The sequence below is a fragment of the Myotis myotis genome, unplaced genomic scaffold, assembly GCF_014108235.1.
Source record: "Myotis myotis isolate mMyoMyo1 unplaced genomic scaffold, mMyoMyo1.p scaffold_m19_p_35, whole genome shotgun sequence".
NCBI lineage: Eukaryota > Metazoa > Chordata > Mammalia > Chiroptera > Vespertilionidae > Myotis > Myotis myotis.
In genome coordinates, this window is record NW_023416341.1 from 1,334,067 (window position 1) to 1,352,903 (window position 18,837).

Here is an 18,837-nt window from a genome sequence, read left to right on the forward strand (position 1 = left end):
TGGGGTCAGCCTGGGCCACAGCCCCTCTGTGACTCGCCCGGGCTGGGGCACGCCGGTCATGGAGACGGTGGTCATGACAGGGGTGGTGACAATGACCAGCTCCCGGTTTCCTCCGTGCTGGGCGCTCACTCAGCCCTCACAGCTGCCCCGTGAGCTGGATGCAGGCAGTGACCTCCATTCGACATATCCGGACACTGAGGCACCGAGTCGGCAAGGACGCTGCCCGATTCACGGCTGTGAAACAAAGGAGGACCTTGAGCCCTGTGCTCTTTTTCTTTGTTTTTTGGTGAATCCTCGCCGGAGGATCCTTTTTCCATTGAATTTTTAGAGAGTGGAAGGGAGGGAGGCTGGGAGGGAGGGAGGGAGAGAGAGAGAAACATCCTTGGAGAGAGACACACTCATTGGTTGCTTCCTACACATGCCCCAACCGGGGCTGGGGATCGAACCTGCAACCCAGGTGTGTGGCCTTGACCGGGACTTGCCCCTTTGATGTGCGGGCCAACGCTCTAACCACTGAGCCACCGGCCGGGCTGAACCCTGTGCTCTGAACAGTGGCCTCAGCTGTGATTGTGTCAGGGAATTCTAAGCTTTGACCTGGGGGGCACGAGGGACTGCCAGGTGGGGTGACCACCCCCCCCACCCCCCGCCTCAACCCGAGGTTTTGCTTTTATTTGTTACGTGTTGGTTTCTGCTGAGCGTGGTCCCTGAGAGAAGGTGCTGCTGAAGGCGAGTCCAGCATGGGCTCCCCAGCCTCCGAGCACGGCCGGCTATGCTGGGGCCTCGCCGGGTGGCAGTGCGTCCTGGTCCTCTCGGTCTAGAGACCGAGCCAGAGCCAGAGGCGGCGCCGTGGCTCAGGGGGCTCCTGGTGCCGGGTGCGCCCCGAATCCCCCACAGCCCCGAGGAGCCGGCCCTTTGCCCACCTGGCCCTAGAGGAGGAGTCGGGGCTCAGAGGGGCAGCGCTCACCAAGCACACAAAGGGCGGCGGAGCCCTCGTGCCTTCAGGAGCCGTGGGCGACTCGCTGCCTCAGTTTACAGATGTGGACATTGTGGCTCAGGGCAGGTGGGGGAGGGGGGGTGGAAAGGAGGCACTTGGGTGTGTCCTGTAGGACAAAGAGGGGGAGGCTGGGCTGCCCTCCGTGAGACCGGGGGGCTTACCTTCTCTCTGCCCTCCCAGGCTGTGGAAGGTGTGGGTGCAGGTGCCCAGCCCAGAGCCATTCTTCCAGCACCTGTATGTGAGCCACAGCGGGAACTTCAAGGTGAGAGCCCCACCCGGCCAGCCCTTGACACCTCTTACCCTCTCCAGCCCCAGCCCCAGCCCCAGCCCCAGCCCCAGCCCCAGCTGCAGCCCAGCCCCAGCCCCAGCCCCAGCTGCAGGCCGAGCCCCAGCCCCAGCCCCAGCCCCAGCCCCAGCCCCAGCCCCAGCTGCAGCCCAGCCCCAGCCCCAGCCCCAGCCCCAGCCCCAGCCCCAGCCCCAGGCCCAGCCCCAGCCCCAGCCCCAGCACCAGCCCCAGCCCCAGCCCCAGCCCCAGCCCCAGCCCCAGCTGCAGGCCCAGCCCCAGCCCCAGCACCAGCTGCAGCCCAGCCCCAGCCCCAGCCCCAGCTGCAGCCCAGCCCCAGCCCCAGCCCCAGCCCCAGCCCCAGCCCCAGCTGCAGGCCCAGCCAGGCCAGAAGCCAGACCTCGGTCTTGGCATCTGCCAAGTGCAGGAAGTAATTCCGGGGCAGAGTTCGTCAGGATCATGCAGCCTTTCCCAGCCCCAGGAGCCAGCTGGGGGTGGGTTGGGCCAGGTGCACCCTGGGGCCACAAATTGGCTTTCTAGGTCTTAGATGTCCTGGTGTGAGGGTGGAAAGGGAGGGACCTGCCTGCAAAATGCACAAACCCCCTGCCAAGCTTCAACCACCACAGCCACCACGGCGCCCACGGTTCTCTGGGCCCATTTACCGCTCAACACCCACCCTCAGTGGCGGGAGGGGCCTCCCCCGGAGAGGATGTGGTGAGGCGGGGCGGGAGGAGCCTGGAAGTCAGGAAATGCGGGCTGGCGCCTTGATTGAGCTCCTGCCAGCTGCCTGGAGCTGCGCTGAGCGCTCTGGGCTCCACCCCACACCTTCCCCGCAGCCCCTGCAGGGTGGGCGCTCCACCCTCCGGGACTGTGAGGAGACCCTGCTCAGATCGCAGAAGTGGCTTTCGTTGGGGAGGGGAGGAGCGTGGACTCCAGCCCACGTGGGTGGACCCTTCCTCTTCCCTCTGCTCCTTCCCAGAGCTTCCGATATCACCTCTATTTTGTATCCATTTTGCCAGTACTCATAGCACTCACTGTGTCCTGGGCAGATATTAACTCACTTAATGCTCACAGCATCCCTGAGGAGTGGGTCCTATGCGCAGGCCCACTTCACAGATGGGAACACTGAGGCCCAGAGAGAGTAAGTAACTGGCTCAAGGCCACACAGCTGAGAAGCGACTTCAAAGCAGTGGTGGCAGCCACGTCAGGGTCCTGAGATGAGCTTTCCAGGGGCAAGAGGCTCAAATCGAGGAGATTCCAGTTCTCGGGGATTCTCTCTGCTGATTGGATGGGGACCCTGTGTCCAGAGGGGGATTCTCAGCGCTTAGGGGCTGCTGCCCCAGTCCCTCGCGGCCCCACAGCCCTTAGCCACCGTGCACACATAGGCCATTCCAAGTTGGCGGTCTCTCATTCAGTCAGTTAAACATTTCTCGGCCACTGACTGTGTGCCAGGCACTGTGTGAGCCTCGGGATGCAGCTGTGACCAGAAGAACCGGGAATTGTGCCCTGGCCGAGTGTCCGCTGTAGTGGGAACACAAACAGGAGAACGCTGGGTTTTAAGAAATAAAACAGGGGCAGGTGGGGGCTCTGTCACTCAGACCTCAGGGTCTCCTGTATTTTGGCCCCCGCAGGCCACCGAGTGGCCCACGGTCTGAGTTTATACCTTCCCTGGCCCCGACCCATGCGTGACTCTCCCTCCCGTTCTCTCTCACAGAAATGGGTGGGCACGCCCTTCACTGCCTCCAGCCTGGACCTGGGCCCCTGGAGCCCAGGGGTGCCCTCGCCCTTGGAGATGTACAACTGCTGCCCCCCGCTGAGTGCAGTCCAGGGGCTGGAGACCACGCTGCTGCCCGCGCCGGCGGATCTGGTGGAAACTGACAGCACCCCTAAGCCCGAGCCCGAGCCCGAGCCCGAGCCCGAGCCCGAGCCGGGCTACTGGGGCCCTGCCCCCTGCACTGGCAGTGCGGGCAGCTCAGCTTACAGCCAGGAGGGGGACCGGCCCTATGGCCTGGTGTCCATCGACACGGTGACCGTGGTGGGTGCAGAGGAGCCGTGCGCCTGGCCCTGTACCTGTGGGGAAGATGGCTACCCAGCCCTGAACCTGGACGCTGGCCTGGAGCCTGGCCCGGGCACCGAGGACCCGCTCTTGGGCCCTGGGGCCACAGTCCTGTCCTGTGGCTGCGTTGCAGCTGGTGGCCCTGCCGGGCTGGGGGCCCCCTTGGGCAGCCTCCTCGACAAACTGATGCTGCCCCTTGAACATGAGGCGGGTTGGGCGCCAGGGCCGCCTTGGGGGGGTGGGCCACCCGGAGGGGTGTCTGACAGCGAGGCGGGCTCGCCCCCTGCCGGCCTGGACATGGACACGTTTGACAGCGGCTTCGCAGGCTCTGACTGCGGCAGCCCCGTGGAGTGTGACTTCTCCAGCCCCAGGGACGAAGGGCCCCCCAGGAGCTACCTGCGCCAGTGGGTGGTCATGGCCCCTCCGCCTGCAGGGCCGGGGCCCCAGGGCAGCTAGTGAGGCTGCCGGCTGTTCAGAACTGGCCGTGCCCCCGGGCGGCGAGGCATGGGCGCCTGGGCTGTGGTGGGAAGAGGCCTGCGGCCTTTGGTCTCCCAGGGCCCTGAGCCTGGAGTTGACGCTGTGCGTGTGTGGCTCAGGGCGCACGGCGTGTCTGCGTGTGCGAGCAGCACGCACGGGTGCGCACACGGCGGCAGCCTCCCTCCCTGCCGGGCACATGGGCTGGCCCCTGGGTCACATTTGAGAATCGGGTCCAGTGCTGCCCACGGGCCTCCTGGGACCAGGACACGCCTGTGACAGACACCAAGCCCCGCCCCCGGGACCGGCCCCTCCAGGAGCCGCAGGAAGGCCATACTGTTCCCGATCAGGTGTGAAGCCCCGGGGACAGGGAGAGGCCTGTAGCCAGGTCTGAGCCTCACTCTGACGCCTCCTGGCTGTGCCACCTCGGGTGCTGGTCCCCGCTCTGGGCTGGGACTTCCTATCTGGACATGTGGATGGCACGCTGCCCTCGGGGAGAAATCAGTGCAGTCACCCACCTAGCGCGCAGCCCAGAGCAGACCCTCAATAAACGTCAGCTTCCTTCCTTCTGAGGCGGGACCGAGGCTTGTGCTGAAGGTGGGTGGGGGCAAGAAAGCAGCCACCGCCTGGGCCTGTGGCCATCCCCACCCTGCAGAGGGGCACTGCGTGGGCGGGGGGCGGGGGGGGGGGTAAGAGGTGTTTCCGGGCTTAAAATCAGTCAGCCTTGTCTCTTCAGACAGCCTCCCACCCACCAAAAATTGTTTTTCTGCCCATATTTAAATTCCCTTTATGCGCCCAGGAAATATTTATTGAGCACAGTGCGTGCTGGGCCTTGTGCCGAGTGCTCGGTACAGGGTGGGCACAGGCCCAGGGACCCCCTTGGCACTCAGGGTGGGGACGGGGCAGCGGGAGCTGGCAGGAAGGACACAGCACTCTCATGTGCTCCTTGCGGAGTTAGGGGAGTCACGTTCTTGCTGATGACTTGTACGTCTGATGAAATGTGAATTAAGAAGCCAAGAAAACAGTTCTCAGCCATGTCTTGAAGGCATGTCCTGAACATCATTTTGCACAGGCGGTGACACAAACGCTGCATATTGCACTCTATACACTTGTATTTTTTAAAAGAAAATGGGCTGTTTTCCCCTAAGAGCCTTGACCTTTAGAGGTGACTTTTCAAGACCATCCGGATGGCGAAGGCAGCTGGGAGGTGACTCAGAGGCCACTCCAGGGCCCTGAGGGGAATCCCCACCCAGCCTGGAACCCCACTGGGACCCCCGCCTGTCACCCTCCCCCCCGTCAGGCCGGCTGCAGGGCCAGGCCTCAAGCAGACAGCTCTGGCTCGTCTCTCCTTTTGGGCAAGTCTGAGTACACGTTGGTCCATCTGAAAGCTTCTCTGTGACTCATCTGTAAAACTGAGCGGTTGGGAAAAGTCGCTGAGAGAATACACGAGTCCGTGGTGTGGAAAATTCTAGAACATTATTAACCTGGATTAGGCTGTTTGTGGCTCGATGGCAGCACAAATGTGAAACCACAGCTCCTGCATATGTGTGAACAGCCCTCACCACCCCACCATCACCCTGGAGACACCTGAGCCAAGGTGGGCTGTGGTTTTCTCACCCCCTTGGGGGCAACAGGTTCTAGGAGCCACCTGGTCCCCTAGTGCAGCTGCTCAGCTCTCCACACACACAGCTGTGTGCTGGGGGAGGGGAAGGGGGAGGGGAAGGGGGAGGGGAGCCTCTGGGGCTGACTGACGCCAGGTCCCGGGGTCCGACCAGGGCTCTGGCCTGAGCCAGACATAGCTCTTGACTGACTCCATCTTGGACGGAGCTCAGATCATACACACGGGTGCAAAACGAAGACAGGAGCGGCCCACCTGGGAGCATGGAGGTGTAGGAGGAGGCCAGATGGCTGGATGGTGGCTGGACCTCCAGGCACATTGGTGGGTGAATATGGATAAGTGATGGAGACACAGATGCAAAAGCTGGAGGAACAGTTCGATGGGTGGATGGAGATAAACATGCTAGAGACAAAGGTGATGGAGCCAATAGATGCTCCACGAGGGAAGGACTATTTGGTTCACTGCTTTCTCCTGTCTGCTACATAGGAGGCCCTCAATAAAGCCCGATTTGTAGCGTTTGCTCATTTCCACGGTGTAAATACGTCCACCATGGCCAACTTCAAGCACCAACGTCATGGCCACACATGGAACTGGGAAAGGGTGTGCACTACTGACTCTCCCAGCTGGGCCGGGCCGGCCCTGGGACGCCAGGGAGGGGAGCCAAGAGGGCCATCAGGGGGGAGGGTGGGGGCTGCAGGGAGGATGCGCTGTTTGTTGAAAACCAAATAGGAATTGTTAGATGCACCAGCCTCCGGCAGCTGGAGGAGCTTGAGCAAAGGCCTGGAGGTGTGACCAAGCCCTGAGCGCCTGGAGGAGGGGGAGGTGGTCTTTGTCACCCCAAGTCCAGGCCAGAGTTGCTAATGCCCTGCTCTTAAGAGGCGGGAGGATGGAGCAACACCCCTTGCACAGAAGCCACATTCTGCTCCAGCCCAGCCCCTTTCCATCGCAGGCTCTGCAGCGAAGGAAGGTGTGGAACGGGCCGGCGACCTCCTGAGGCCACCCACTGAGTAAGGCTGAGTCAGAACCTGAGCTCTGGTCTCCGGAGCCCAAGTCCAGCTCTTCCTCACTGTGCTCTGCTCATAGGGACTTAGGTCAAGAGGCAAGAAACTCAGCGGACACCTGTGGGTGCCCGTCGCTTCTCCCTGTGCAGCACCCTTATGGGGATGGCTGGCTCCAGCTGTGGCGTGGCTACGGACCCAGGCCTGGCCAACTGAGCATTCCATCCCCCGCAGCCACAGTCCCCGTCAGGGAAAGACTTGTGGCCCAAGCTGGCCCATGCACCTTCTCCTGGGATTGCTGAGCTGCTGGAGCACCAGGAGGAAACAGGCCTCCCAGCACCCAGGAAAGCGGACTTGGGAGACGGCGACATAGCCCTGGGAATCTCTCTTGAGCTCCTGGAGCCAGCCATGCCTGAAACCAGGCCCCTGGACCAGCGGTTCTCAACCTGTGGGTCGCGACCCCTTTGGCGGTTGAACGGCCCTTTCACAGGGGTCGCCTAAGACCATTCTGCATATCAGATATTTACATGACGATTCATAACAGTAGCAACATTACAGTTATGAAGTAGCAACGAATATAATTTTATGGTTGGGTCACAACATGAGGAACTGTATTTAAAGGGCCAGAAGGTTGAGAACCACTGCCCTGGACCTTGAGGTACATGATTAGGGAAGGCCCCAGGCCATCCCCAAGTTCTTCCCAGAGGGTTCTCAGAATGCTCTGAGCCTGACGCGACCCCTGCCAGGATTGGAAGAACCCCGAACTCCAGCTTCACGCCCTTCCCCCCTTGAGTCACTGGGAGCTCTCAGCTGGGGCTGCCATCCGGCTGTCCCGGACGCCTGCTGTGGGAGAGGGAGGGTGGGGGCAGGGCGGGGGGTGAATCAGACCTGGCCCTTCATGTTATCCTTGACTAAGGAGGCCCAGAGGGCAGTGACCTGCCCAGAGTCACCCGAGGCTGTGAGCCTCACTCCCGTGCTGGGCTCCTTTCCGCCTCCTCCTGCTGGAGGGAAAGCCTCTTCCCTACTCCCATCAGGGACGCCGTTCCCTGTCTGGCTGCGGGCACCCTGTGCTCAGCCCTTCACGGCCCATCCCAACGACACTGGGCCCAGATGCACCATGGGAGTCAGGAAGAGGCCTTCCCAGGGAAGGTGAAGGGTGAGCACATGCATTTCCGTCCCAGGAGCCCATTCATCACATCAGGAGTCAGAAGTCTAAGTTCTCCGCAGAGAGGGACATGGGAGAGGAAACGAGAGTTGAGATTTTGCTCACATGTTACCTCAGTGGGACCTGCACCGGGTCCCTTACTCAAAACTGCAGCACCCACTTCCCTGGTTTTGGTTTTCCCCACACTTAGCATCTTTACTCTCTCCCACTAGTGCAGGGGTTTTACTTTATTCACTGCTGTTTCAGAGTCTAGAATAGAATAGTGTGGCACGTAGCAGGTACTGAAAAATATTGAATGAGTGAATCAATAGCAGGGCAGTGACTGAAAGGCAGTGGGCTGGGAGGCCCCAGACCTAGGATGCCACAGAAAGACGAAGACGGTCTCCTTGGGAGCCTGTAAGGGAGCGAGCCCCTCCCGCACTGCTCATCCTCTGGGGCAGCTCTGAGTCTTCCCCATCCCTACTGGCAACAAATGGTTTCTTTCAAAAACTGACGGCCCCAGAGGAAAACCCTTTGCATTCTGCTACGTGGGGGTCTCCCAACATAATGCTGGCTCCCTACCCCAGGGCGAAACCTGTCCCTGGAAAATGGTGTCCCGGAGGCGGCATTTGAGGCAGGAAGTCTGAGCTGGAAAGCCAGCAGATCCACTTCCCAGCTTCCAAGTTTGCAGAAATTACTGGGCCTCCTGGGGCCTCAGTTTCCTCAGACGTGAAATGGGTACACTGATTGGACATACCTTTTTGTATGCCTGCCTGTTGAGACAAGTGCCAGATACAATGTCTGGCACATTTCAAGTAAGAAAATGTTATCACTTTGTCAAGATTTTTTGTGGGAAAATCACACCACCCCTGTCAGCTTTTACTGAGCTCAGCCTACAACCTGGACTAAGGTGAAGCAGCAGGAACAGATGCTGGGCTGCTGCTCTGCTGTCCAGGGTACTCCACTTGCATCTGCCGGCGCTGTCGGGTGGCTTACAGAGGTGGCCCTAGACAATTGCCACAGCAATCCTCTGCGATGGGAACATGGTGATGAGGACCAAGGTGAACTGGCAGGTTCTTTTCTTGAATTCAACAAGGGCTGACTTCTTGAATGGGTGGGCCCGCACTGGGCCCTGGGCAGTGCAGGTGGTGAGGTCACTAAGGGCGGGGGGAATCACACGGGTGCACACACCCCCATGCACAGATACACACATATAGGGAGACAGACACATGCACACGCACATTTGGAAAACCCCTGGCAGAGTGGGTCGAAGGCCTAAGGGAAGGATGGGTGGTCAGCGGAAGGGAGAGGACAGAGATCACTCAGCCAGGGGCGTGGGCAGCCCGGAAGGAAGACGGCGCGGAGGCTGGCAGCAGCAGCAGGAGGAATGGAGGGAGGGAGGGAAGGAGGGAGGGGGTGGCTGTGGAATGCGCAGAGGTCGCCATAGGAAAGCCCCATCTCTCCACCTGAGGTGCATCCTCACCCCATGTCCAATCTCCCCACCAGCTGCCTCAAGTGCCCCCCACCCGGGATACGGGCCAGGCAATGAACCGCTGAACCCTGCCGTGTGCGGGCACTCGGTGTTCTTCAGCCCCTCTGCCCTCCTGGGAGGGAGACACTGAGTAATGAACGTTCTGGAATGCGAACGTCAAGATGCCCAACCTACCTTCCTTCTAGCACACGACGCATTCCCAAATCACCAGCATTGGCAAGTATTTGATGTCTATAAAGCAGACCACATCCATAGTCCTACCTGATCTGGAAAAATCACCCCCAACACTGCCCTTTCACACTTGAATAAAAGTGACAAAGGAAGAAAAACATAATGCTAAGACTGGCCAGGCTTTGGCTGTGCTGGGTTCACCCTCAGGACTCCAGACCCCATGTTCCTGTCCCTGGCCTTGGAGTCAGGCCTGGAGTGGCCAGGTCCCGGGGGAGGGAGGACAGGCCTGGAGTGGCCAGGTCCTGGGGGAGGGAGGACAGGCCTGGAGTGGCCAGGTCCCGGGGGAGGGAGGACAGGCCTGGAGTGGCCAGGTCCCAGTGGAGGGAGGACAGGCCTGGAGTGGCCAGGTCCCGGGGGAGGGAGGACAGGCCTGGAGTGGCCAGGTCCCGGGGGAGGGAGGACAGGCCTGGAGTGGCCAGGTCCCGGTGGAGGGAGGACAGGCCTGGAGTGGCCAGGTCCCGGGGGAGGGAGGACAGGCCTGGAGGGGCCAGGTCCCGGGGGAGGGAGGACAGGCCTGGAGTGGCCAGGTCCCGGTGGAGGGAGGACAGGCCTGGAGTGGCCAGGTCCCGGTGGAGGGAGGACAGGCCTGGAGGGGCCAGGTCCCGGGGGAGGGAGGACAGGCCTGGAGTGGCCAGGTCCCAGTGGAGGGAGGACAGCACAGGCCTCATGGCCAGCCAGGCCAGCGCCGCAGGTCAGACGTGCACAGGGGGGCTGGTTGTGTAAGGAACGGACGCTTCAGTGGCTGAGGCCAGACCCAGGTGGGGCCGTGCTGACTGGGGTGTGGGGGGCATGTCCCAACTTCTGACCTAAAAAAATGTGGAACCAATATTTTAAAATGCTGGCAACGAAAACAAAAAGAGCTTCCATGGACCAAACCCATGCCCAGGCCTGCGAGCTCGGCCCCATGGCCCGGGTGGGCCTGCCGCACACCTGCACGGCTGCTGCCAAGGAACAGCCGGGCCAGCTGGGAGGCGGGCGGTGCAGGTGGCCGTGCTCAGCCACCGCTCCCTCTCCTCCGGTTTCATGGGGAACACCCACTCCCAGCTGTGAAGCAGCTGAAGACAAGGACTCCCCCAGGAACAGACTCTTTAGGAAACACACAAAACTGAATGTATTTTACTTCACTGTAATTGAACAATAAATAAACACATGCCAAACGATTTTTCTTTCTTTTTTTAAATGAAGAAAGATGCTGAAAAATGAAACAAACCCCAAACCTACAGAAACTCTGGGTTTCTTGCCAGCAGGAGGGCGTGCCCACCCAGCTGGAGGCCTGCCAGGGGGCTTGCCAGGCTAAAAAGGGGCCTGCAGGCTCCTCTCTGGGAGGCCAGCCCCACAGCCCCAGGGGTCAGACGTCCTGCCTGGACAGGAGTCAGTCTCTGCGGGGCCCGGGGCGGCAGGGCACACAGCCTCTATACTGTGACACGTCCCCACAAGGCCCCAGCGCTCAGGGGCACTTGGGCTCCTGGGATCTGGGACACAAGGTGTGCACGGACAGGGCAAACCCAAGCCCAGAGCTCAGGACCCCCACAGGCCAGCAGCTGACAACTCAGGTCCGTACAGGAGGCTCGGGGCCCAAACAAGTAGTGCTGTTTCTCAATGGCAGACACCTCGGAAGCCTGTGGAGAAGTTTGCTGGGGCCTCTCAGACTCACACCACCCAGGAGGCTTCAGAGAGAACGGCAGGCAGCTCGCTGGCAGCAGAAACGTGTCTGCAGCGACGGCCGAGGCCCGACAACAAGAGGGAGAGCAAGGCCAGGGGCCGAAGTCTCCGTGCAGCCGCTCCCTACAACTCCAGGGTTCCCGGGCCAGTCGGGCAGAGAGCAGGCGGGTGGCCTCTTCCTGAGTTCCAGGCCGGCTTGGGGAAGGCAGAAGGCCCCTCCCCAGGGGAGCTCGCCCCCACCCTGGAGGCAGCGCCTGGATGGGGGGGGCCTGGTGGCCACAGGTGCCTCACAGGTGGATCCACTTGTTCCAGTTGACCTCGTGGGGGAACACGCGGCCCAGCCGGAGGGTGCAGTCCAGCGTGGGCTCATAGAACGCCATGCAACTCTCGCTCAGGCTGGAGGGCGGCTCGGCCTCTTCCACTACGGGTTTGGAGAAGAGCGAGACGGCCGTGGGCTTTAGCAAGCGCTTCTTAATGCAGCCAAGGTGTTCCAGGCCCTGGAGAACCAGACACACAGGTTGAGAGGCGCATTTATGGACACGTCTGCTCCTTCCCAGACAGGGGACACCTGCACTGGCCTTGAGTGACAAGTAGGGACGTATCAGGAGGCCAGAGAGAGAACGGTGTGACCAGCATTCCCCTGGGCGAAGCTGCTTCTAGATGGGGTTCTGTTTGGCCGCACATGCTTCAAGGCTCAGGAAATTCCAGTTTCCACTTGTGAGGAGCTGGAGCCCCTGGGCACACATGGCCGTGGGCACAGGGTGGCAATGGGGCCCGTGGGGACACAGCTGCCCCCAGGAGGCTGAGGCATGTCTCCAGCTCTCCCTGCCACCCATGAGGGCTCGCCACTCGTCCACCAGGCTGCCTGTAGGCCTGTGAGCTTGTGACCCTCGCTAGAGAAAGGGTCAGAAATAAGAGCCGGGACTCCATGTTTAAGCTGAGCAGCAGCCTGGGGCTGGTGGAGGCCGCTGGGAGTGCCAGCTGGGGCAGGGACCCAGGTGGCTGGGGGAAGAGTGCTGAGCAGAGCTCGTGCCAGGGTGTCAGAGGGCAGGACACAGGTGTGGGGCTTGTTGCCGGCAGAGCTGCCCCGGAGGGCAGACCTCTCAGTGCAGGGCTGAGCGGAGATGAAGCACGTAATGGGGACACCGGAGCAGAGGCTCTTCTGAGGAGCCTGGCGCTCTGCCAGGAGGACGGTGGGCCAATCTCTGCATCTGTCGCCCCATGTGGGTGGCGCTTTATGTGGCCGCCGCACCCACCTCCCCATCCCTCTGAGACCCCCGGGAGGGGCGCACCTGGAGCAGCTCGAGCACGGCGATGGGCTGCAGGACGCCCTGGTAGTGCTGCAGCAGGCAGCTCTCCGGGATGCCGGGCCTGCTCATGATGTGGTACAGAACGGCCTCCATCATGCCCTTGCACACCGGCGTGTTCAGGTGGCCGTCCACAATGCGCCACGGGCGGCTGATGAAGCAGATGCTCTCACAGTCCCTGCAGGGTGGGCAGGCGGGCATCAGGCTTGGCGGGAAGGGGAGACGGCCCGCTCACACGCGGCCCCCAGTTCAGAAGGGACACTGAGGCTCAGAGAGGTCCAGGGTCTGGCCCAGGTCACAGGCTGAGGATGGTCTACCTTCTGCTCTTCCCCCCGTCTCCCCTCCCACCTGGGCAGAGGGGTCCCAACCCCAGGCCCATGAGCACCGGCCGAGGAAAGAAACAGTGTGGGACCTGCTCAGACTGAGCCGCAACCACTGGCAGGGAGGGAGAAGGGCTGACTTCGGGGTTTCCCTCTCCAGCTGGGCCCGGGCCAGCGGCTGCCTCCACCCAGGCCAGGCTCACAGAGGTCTCACTGCAGCTCTACTGTGTCATGTCGGGGCTTCCAGACACACTATCCTCAGAGCAAAGGTTCTGCTGACCCTAACCCAGTGACTGGTCTGCCACTCGGGCCCAGGTGTGGGACAGGCTCTGGACCGGGTGGACACCGGCTGTGGCTGGGCCCTGGGTGCACGGAGCCTGAGCTCTCGGGAGCCAGGAGCACACCATCCCGTCAAGCTGAGGCCATGCACACAGGTGGGGCGCCCCTCACTGTGAGACAAACCGGACGCTGCACATGCCCAGCAGGCGGGCCCCGTCGCTGCAGGCAGGGAGCACCTGCCTCGTCCCGCAGGGAGCCCGACCACCAAAAGCTCCCACGCGTTTCCATGTCCCCGGCCGAGAACCCCTGTGCCGGGCAAACCCGATATGGTGACAGGCCGTCATGCTGTCATTACTTTGGCCTCCTGTCGGGGACCCTAAGGACACGCTGCCCAGTCACTGCCGCCCCAGGCCTCCTGACTGGGCCACTCACCGTGCTGCCCGGGAGACACTGCCGGCCGCACCACTCTCTGCCGAGCCTGACAGAGGGAAAGGACGGGAGACTTAAGAGGGTGGAACCTGTCTCTCCCACCCCATTCACTTGACAAGTACTCCCAGGCCGTGGGGCGTCGCTGTGAAGGAAGGGACAATCCCGTTCCGCACGGAGCCCCATCCTCCAGTGGCGGCCAGCTGCCGGCAACTGCCGGCGGTCCAACTTGCCGGCAGCCCGCTGCCAGGCCGCAGCCAGCACACCCAGAATCAAACTGGGACGGACCGCGGGTACATGTGTGGGTTTGTTCCCAGAGCCCAGCGGAGGCGAGTCACGCCTCGCCCTCCACCAAGAGCCCTGACCACAGAGCTGGTGTGTAAAGCCCTCGGAGAAACAGCCCCAAAACAAAACATCCCGAGAAGCACCTAGGAGGCCCCTGCTGCGATGCGGACAGGGAAATGGCAGGGTCAGCCAGGGCCACGCCTGAAGGAAGGGGGCGCCCTCCTATTTCTGCCACTGCCCCTTCCGCCAGGACGCGGAGAGCCTGCTCCAGGGCCACCGGCCTCTGCCGGGACGCCCAGGCCTGCTCAGGAGCTGCAGAGCCCCCTGCCCTCTGGTGGAAGCACCAAGTCCTCTCCCTCCAGGTGAGCCGATGGAAGCTGAAGTAAAGGTTCCCCGTCTCGGAGGATGGGCAGGCCCAGGGACAGAAATGGATGGGCGGGGAGTCGAACAAGGTTCTGTACCTCTCGCGTCTTCCGAACCCTCTGGAAGCTGGGCCTGACAGCTCAGCTGCTCTTGGCCTGTGGAGCCCGGTACCCCGACTCCCTCCTGGTCCTCCTGTCTGGCTTCTGATGCTCCTGGGAGGGGGTCCCCTGCACCTGTGTCTTCAGGAGCTACAGGGAGAGCAGGTGCCGGCGTTTCTGCCCCCTCCTCTGCCCTGGGGCTCGGGCCCAAGCGCACGTCCTGGAGCGTGGGCCTCTTGGCTGGGGGCCCCTGGGCACTCTCGGGGTCGCTCTCCCCACGCGGAATGACCGGGTCGGTGCTGGCCCAGCTGGCACGCCTCTTGCTGCCCTGGGAGCCCTGAGAAGGTGGTGCCTGCCTCTCAGGGTCGTCCTCGCCGGAAGGCCCCTCCGGGGGTCTGGCCTGGGGGTCTTCTCTTTGAGTTTCCGTGTCCTCGTCTTTCCCTCTCAGCCGCACCGAGTGCAGGAGCCAGGGCTGGGCAGAGGCCATGGTCACCAGGCGAACGGAGTTGCCGCCGACTTCCAGCACCTGATGTCGCTCCAAGAGGTCCTAGGAAAAGCAGGGGACACGCTGGGTCTGGGCGGGAACCCAGATCATCAGGGTCTGTGTCCCCTGCCTGATGTCCAGTGTCCTGATCAAGTGCCCAGGACCATCAGGCAGACAACGCGAGGAGGAGGCGGGGCTTCCAGCCCCAGGCAGCCACCAAGCGGGCCGTGTGGCCCTGGGGCAGTCCCTTCCCTCTCTAGGCTGTGTGTCTGTTTGTAAAACAGGTCAGATGCGTGAACTGCACCCTCAAACCTGATGTGACATTACAGGTCTCCTGCCGGCCAGTGTCCTCCCACAGAAGTCAACACTCCGAGCGTCACCAAGTTCTGCAAAACCCACTCTTGTTCCACATGAACGACAGCCCCCTCATTGTCTCCTGTGCCCTCCTCCCAAGTCCTTGTCCTTACCCAGGAGCTGCACCCCTTGGAGTGGCACCAGGTGTCACCATCATCTTTCTTTTACATTTTCTATTAAAAACCCACAATTTGGGGCTCACGGATTTGCCTGGAACCAGCCTCTATCGGGCCTAGTGGGTCTGGGGAAGGTCAGCAGTGGGCACTCGCCCTCGGGCTTCTGGGCCAGGCACCAGGAGCTCAGGGAGACCCCTGAGCCATCCCACCCCCGCCCCCCGCCCCCCCACCCCCGGCTCCAGGTGCACCAAGATGCCCATGAATAAGTGAACCCCACGGACAGCAGTTGTCACCACCTCTCCCTTCTGCACTCGCACGCGTAAGAACCTGTTTGATAACATGCTACGGCCTTCCTCCTCCCCCTCCCCCAGGACACTGCGAGGCAGGCGTCTCCGAGACATCACCACTGCCTCCCACTACGGACAGTGCGAGGAGGGCAGCAGGTCCCAGGGCACTCCATTGAAAAGGCCCTTCTGTTGCGGCAGTCTTGGGTTTAAGGGTCACTGAAGCTAATGGGTCCCGGCAGGTAAAGTGGTGAGAAAAGGGCTGCAGCCAGGTGGGCTGAAGGAGCAGGGCCCGGTGTGGACAGACCTCTTAACATTCAGGAGAAGCTGGCTTATAGGCCAATCTCCTATTTTTAAATGGTGACAATGAATTCAATTTTTTAAAACATTACACGCTATGCCTCACACCCAGCGCACCCGCAGTGTGCCCCTGGCCTGTGAGCCGCAACTAGTGCTTCGGCTGCCCCAGGCTACCTGTGAGCAAGCTCACCTGCACGTAGTCTGTGAAGGTCTTGGTGCGCTCACCATCCGCCCTCTCAAAGGCGGAGAAGCGTCTCCTCAGCTCCGCCTTGTCTACCCCAAAGCATCCCGTGGCCGCGATGGCCCCCTGGACCTCCAAGACGGCAGACACGTCGGTGGGTTTATAGCCAGACAGCGCCACCTGGTGCACAAACTCTTCCAAGCTGCAGGTGTCCTCCCGGCGGTGGATCAGCCTGGTGAACGTGCCAGGAAGGCAGGAGGTTCCCACTGCCAGCTCTTCCAGAGCAGGGGCTACAGAGACAGGACGACGAGGGTCAGCCCGCCCCAGGCCAACACATTAGTGATACCGCATCAGGGCAGCTCCACCGCAACTCGCTGCTCCCAAACCTCCATGGTGGGCACGGTGGGCCCGGGCAGTCAGGTCCCTGCGACATGCCCCTGGGTAACTTGACTGCAGCCACCAGGGCTGGATTCCTGCTCAAGACTCAGAGGCGAGGCGGGGTCCGAAAACTGTGACCCCAACCTTCTGGAGGGAGGTCCTCAACTCGCTGGCCCTGGGCCCCACCCTCCCGACACTGTGCTCACAGCCCCTCACAGCCTGAGAGACTCGGACCTTCCGTAAGTCCCTGCTTTGCCTACACTAGCCGGGCTGCTTCCTGCTGCTTCCTGCAAAGGTGCCTCTGCTAAGACCACAGTCTTAGGTCAGCTCTACCCTGCCTGAATCCAGCTCCAGACAAAGCACAGGATACTGACTGTGGTTATGAAACCAAAGGTAACACCATCCACCTCAATTCGTAAAAATAAAGAAGGTCAGACAGAGGCAGGAAAGGGGTGGGAAGGACGACGAGACATGCAGGGGAGGGAGGGCCCTAACATCCTCGCTTTATGCCAAGGGGAGAGACTGCCTAAAGTTGAGGGTTCAGGAAACAGAGGTCCAAGTCAGTTATTTGAAGTTTCAAAGGTAATCAATGGAACTAAGAAGAAGTCTAAAAATGAGGAGGAAAGGAGGTGAGAGATAATGAAATGTAAGGGGAATACTCATTTTTCACAGCAAGAACTCAAAATACTTAGAAGTTTCATACAAATGCATCATTTAGTTACAAAGGGAACCAGAAGAAGAACTAAAGACAGAAACAGAGAAAAAGCTGCCCCGCATAACAGGCCAGGCCTGGGGCGTGGGGGCAGGGCTGGGAGCAGGTGCATGGGCGATGGCGAGAGAAGGCAGCGCAGCTGGGGCTCCACTGACTGGCAGCAGGAAGGCATCTGGGAAACGTGCTTCTCGAGCTGGCCAACAGGCTGGGAGGTGCTTTCCTTCTGCGTAGCCCTGACCAGCTTGGCCTACAGAGCTGGGAGGTGGGCGTCAGGGCCTGGGGCCAGGCCGGGCCAGGGGCAGCACTCACCAGGGGACCTGAGCTGGGTGGGAATGGGGCAGCGCTCACCAGGCCCCCTGAGCTGGGTGGGCGTGGGGCAGCGCTCACCAGGCCCCCTGAGCTGGGTGGGCGTGGGGCAGCGCTCACCAGGCCCCCTGAGCTGGGTGGGCATGGGGCAGCACTTACCAGTGGACCTGAGATGCGTGGGCTTGGGGCTGCAGCGGAGCCGGAACCTCACGTGGCAGGAGTTCACCACGATGCTGTCGTTGGGGTTGAGGTTTCGGGTGCTGACGATGCCGGGGGCACAGTAGCCCTTCATCAGCAGGTAGTTGGTGTGGGAGGCCTGGGGGGCCTTCACCTCAATGCTCCGGCGCTTGCCCCCCGGGTCTTCGTCCAAGTCTTCCTCTTCGTCCTCATCCTCTTCCAAGGCGCCGTCCTTCCCCAGGCTGGGAGAAGAAAGTGCCCCGATGACCGAGCTCAGGCCCTGCCCACCCGCTGCCCTGCTTCCCTCCTGGGGCACACAATCCCAGCAGACAGTGCCTGTGACCAGGCCTGAGCTACAGCCGTGGTCCCTGTGGACAACCCTGGCCCTTTGCAAGGCTGTTCCTTTTGCTGGAAAAACCTTTCTAGTCTCTGTCCACAAAAATGCCTACTTCCCATTAAATCCCAGTTCAGCTATTACACCATCAAGGAACTTGTGCCATTCCCTCCTTCTCTGTCAACCCTTCTTGCCACTATACCATGTCCTTCCCCCCTTTGGCACAGCCGTCACGCCCCTGGCTCCCCTGGTGCCAGAGGCCCCAGCAGAAGGGTCTGCATTGATGTGGAACTGGAATTACCAGTCTGAAGGCATCACTTACGCTCTGCCGGCCAATGCCCAGTGCTGACAACACGGGAAAGCCAGCAGGTGCTTGTGGCATGAATGCAGACCAGGTGACCGAGCAAATAAAAGTGCAGACGCCACAGGGATGAGGAACAGACGGCCGAGGCGCAGCCTTACCTCTTAATGACCTCGTTCTCCACCATTGAGCTGTCCACCACCACGATCTGCTCGGGGATCCTGACATCCACGGAAATGAGGCCCAAAGAGAAGAGGCTCAGGGCGGCCACACAGTGTCCCCCAGGGCCGTCCAAAGAAAATGCCACCATGTCATCTGGGGAGTCGTTACTATCCTGGTCTTTGAAGGAAAAATTATCAGGCTGGTCCAACTTGCCGGCAGCCCGGATTCTGTTAAAGAACTGGAACGATTCGGTGCAGATGGTGCTCGGAAATCGCCACGTAAAGATCCTACAGACAGAAGGGAGGGCCTTGCTGAGGGCAGGGGGGGGGGGGAGCCCTCACCTGGAAGCTGTGCGCACTGCAGACCACTGTGGTCCAGACACACGCCGCTTCCCTTCCCCTCAAACGACAGCACCGCACTTCAGCCCTCGGCGTCCCTCCTCCCCACTCACCTGAGCACCTTCAAGGCAGGCCACGTCTTTTCATCTAACTCTGTGCCTCCCAGGCACTCACTATACAAGGTGCCAAACTGGGGCGATGATGTACTTTTTGTAATCATCTTTGCACAAGGCAAGCCCTGAACCATACAGAGAGGAGGGGACATGTGTGTGCTCAATCCCGCCGTCTCCAAGGGTGACTGTGGAGAGTCAAGCCCTCGCCTCTGCCCAAAGTCAACCTTCCAAGACTCTGTCATAGCAGAGACAGCGGGTCTAGGCCAG

The 18,837-nt window shown here is 61.3% G+C and overlaps 2 protein-coding genes across 8 annotated transcripts in view; one reads left to right on the top strand and one right to left on the bottom strand.

Annotated features, from left to right (window-relative positions):
- The window catches only part of IL21R (interleukin 21 receptor), a 35,982-nt gene extending 31,519 nt beyond the window's left edge, over positions 1-4,463 (top strand). For all 3 annotated transcript variants that reach the window (XM_036303195.1, XM_036303196.1, XM_036303194.1), the window contains 2 exons: positions 1,175-1,256; positions 2,992-4,463. In XM_036303195.1, the coding sequence (XP_036159088.1) occupies positions 1,175-1,256; positions 2,992-3,789 (880 nt within the window). In that variant the 3' untranslated portion in view covers positions 3,790-4,463. The remainder of the gene's footprint in view (positions 1-1,174; positions 1,257-2,991) is intronic.
- Positions 4,464-10,392: 5,929 nt separating this feature from the next.
- Positions 10,393-18,837, bottom strand: part of GTF3C1 (general transcription factor IIIC subunit 1) — an 87,437-nt gene continuing 78,992 nt past the window's right edge. For 2 of the 5 annotated variants that reach the window (XM_036303076.1, XM_036303079.1), the window contains 7 exons: positions 18,119-18,406; positions 17,305-17,564; positions 15,759-16,039; positions 14,031-14,577; positions 13,291-13,336; positions 12,245-12,437; positions 11,240-11,449 (listed from right to left, as the gene is read on the bottom strand). In XM_036303076.1, coding sequence (XP_036158969.1) covers positions 11,240-11,449; positions 12,245-12,437; positions 13,291-13,336; positions 14,031-14,577; positions 15,759-16,039; positions 17,305-17,564; positions 18,119-18,406 — 1,825 coding nt within the window. Of the gene's footprint in view, positions 11,450-12,244; positions 12,438-13,290; positions 13,337-14,030; positions 14,578-15,758; positions 16,040-17,304; positions 17,565-18,118; positions 18,407-18,837 lie in introns of those variants that run through there. The other 3 variants (XM_036303077.1, XM_036303075.1, XM_036303078.1) reach the window with 3 other exon arrangements.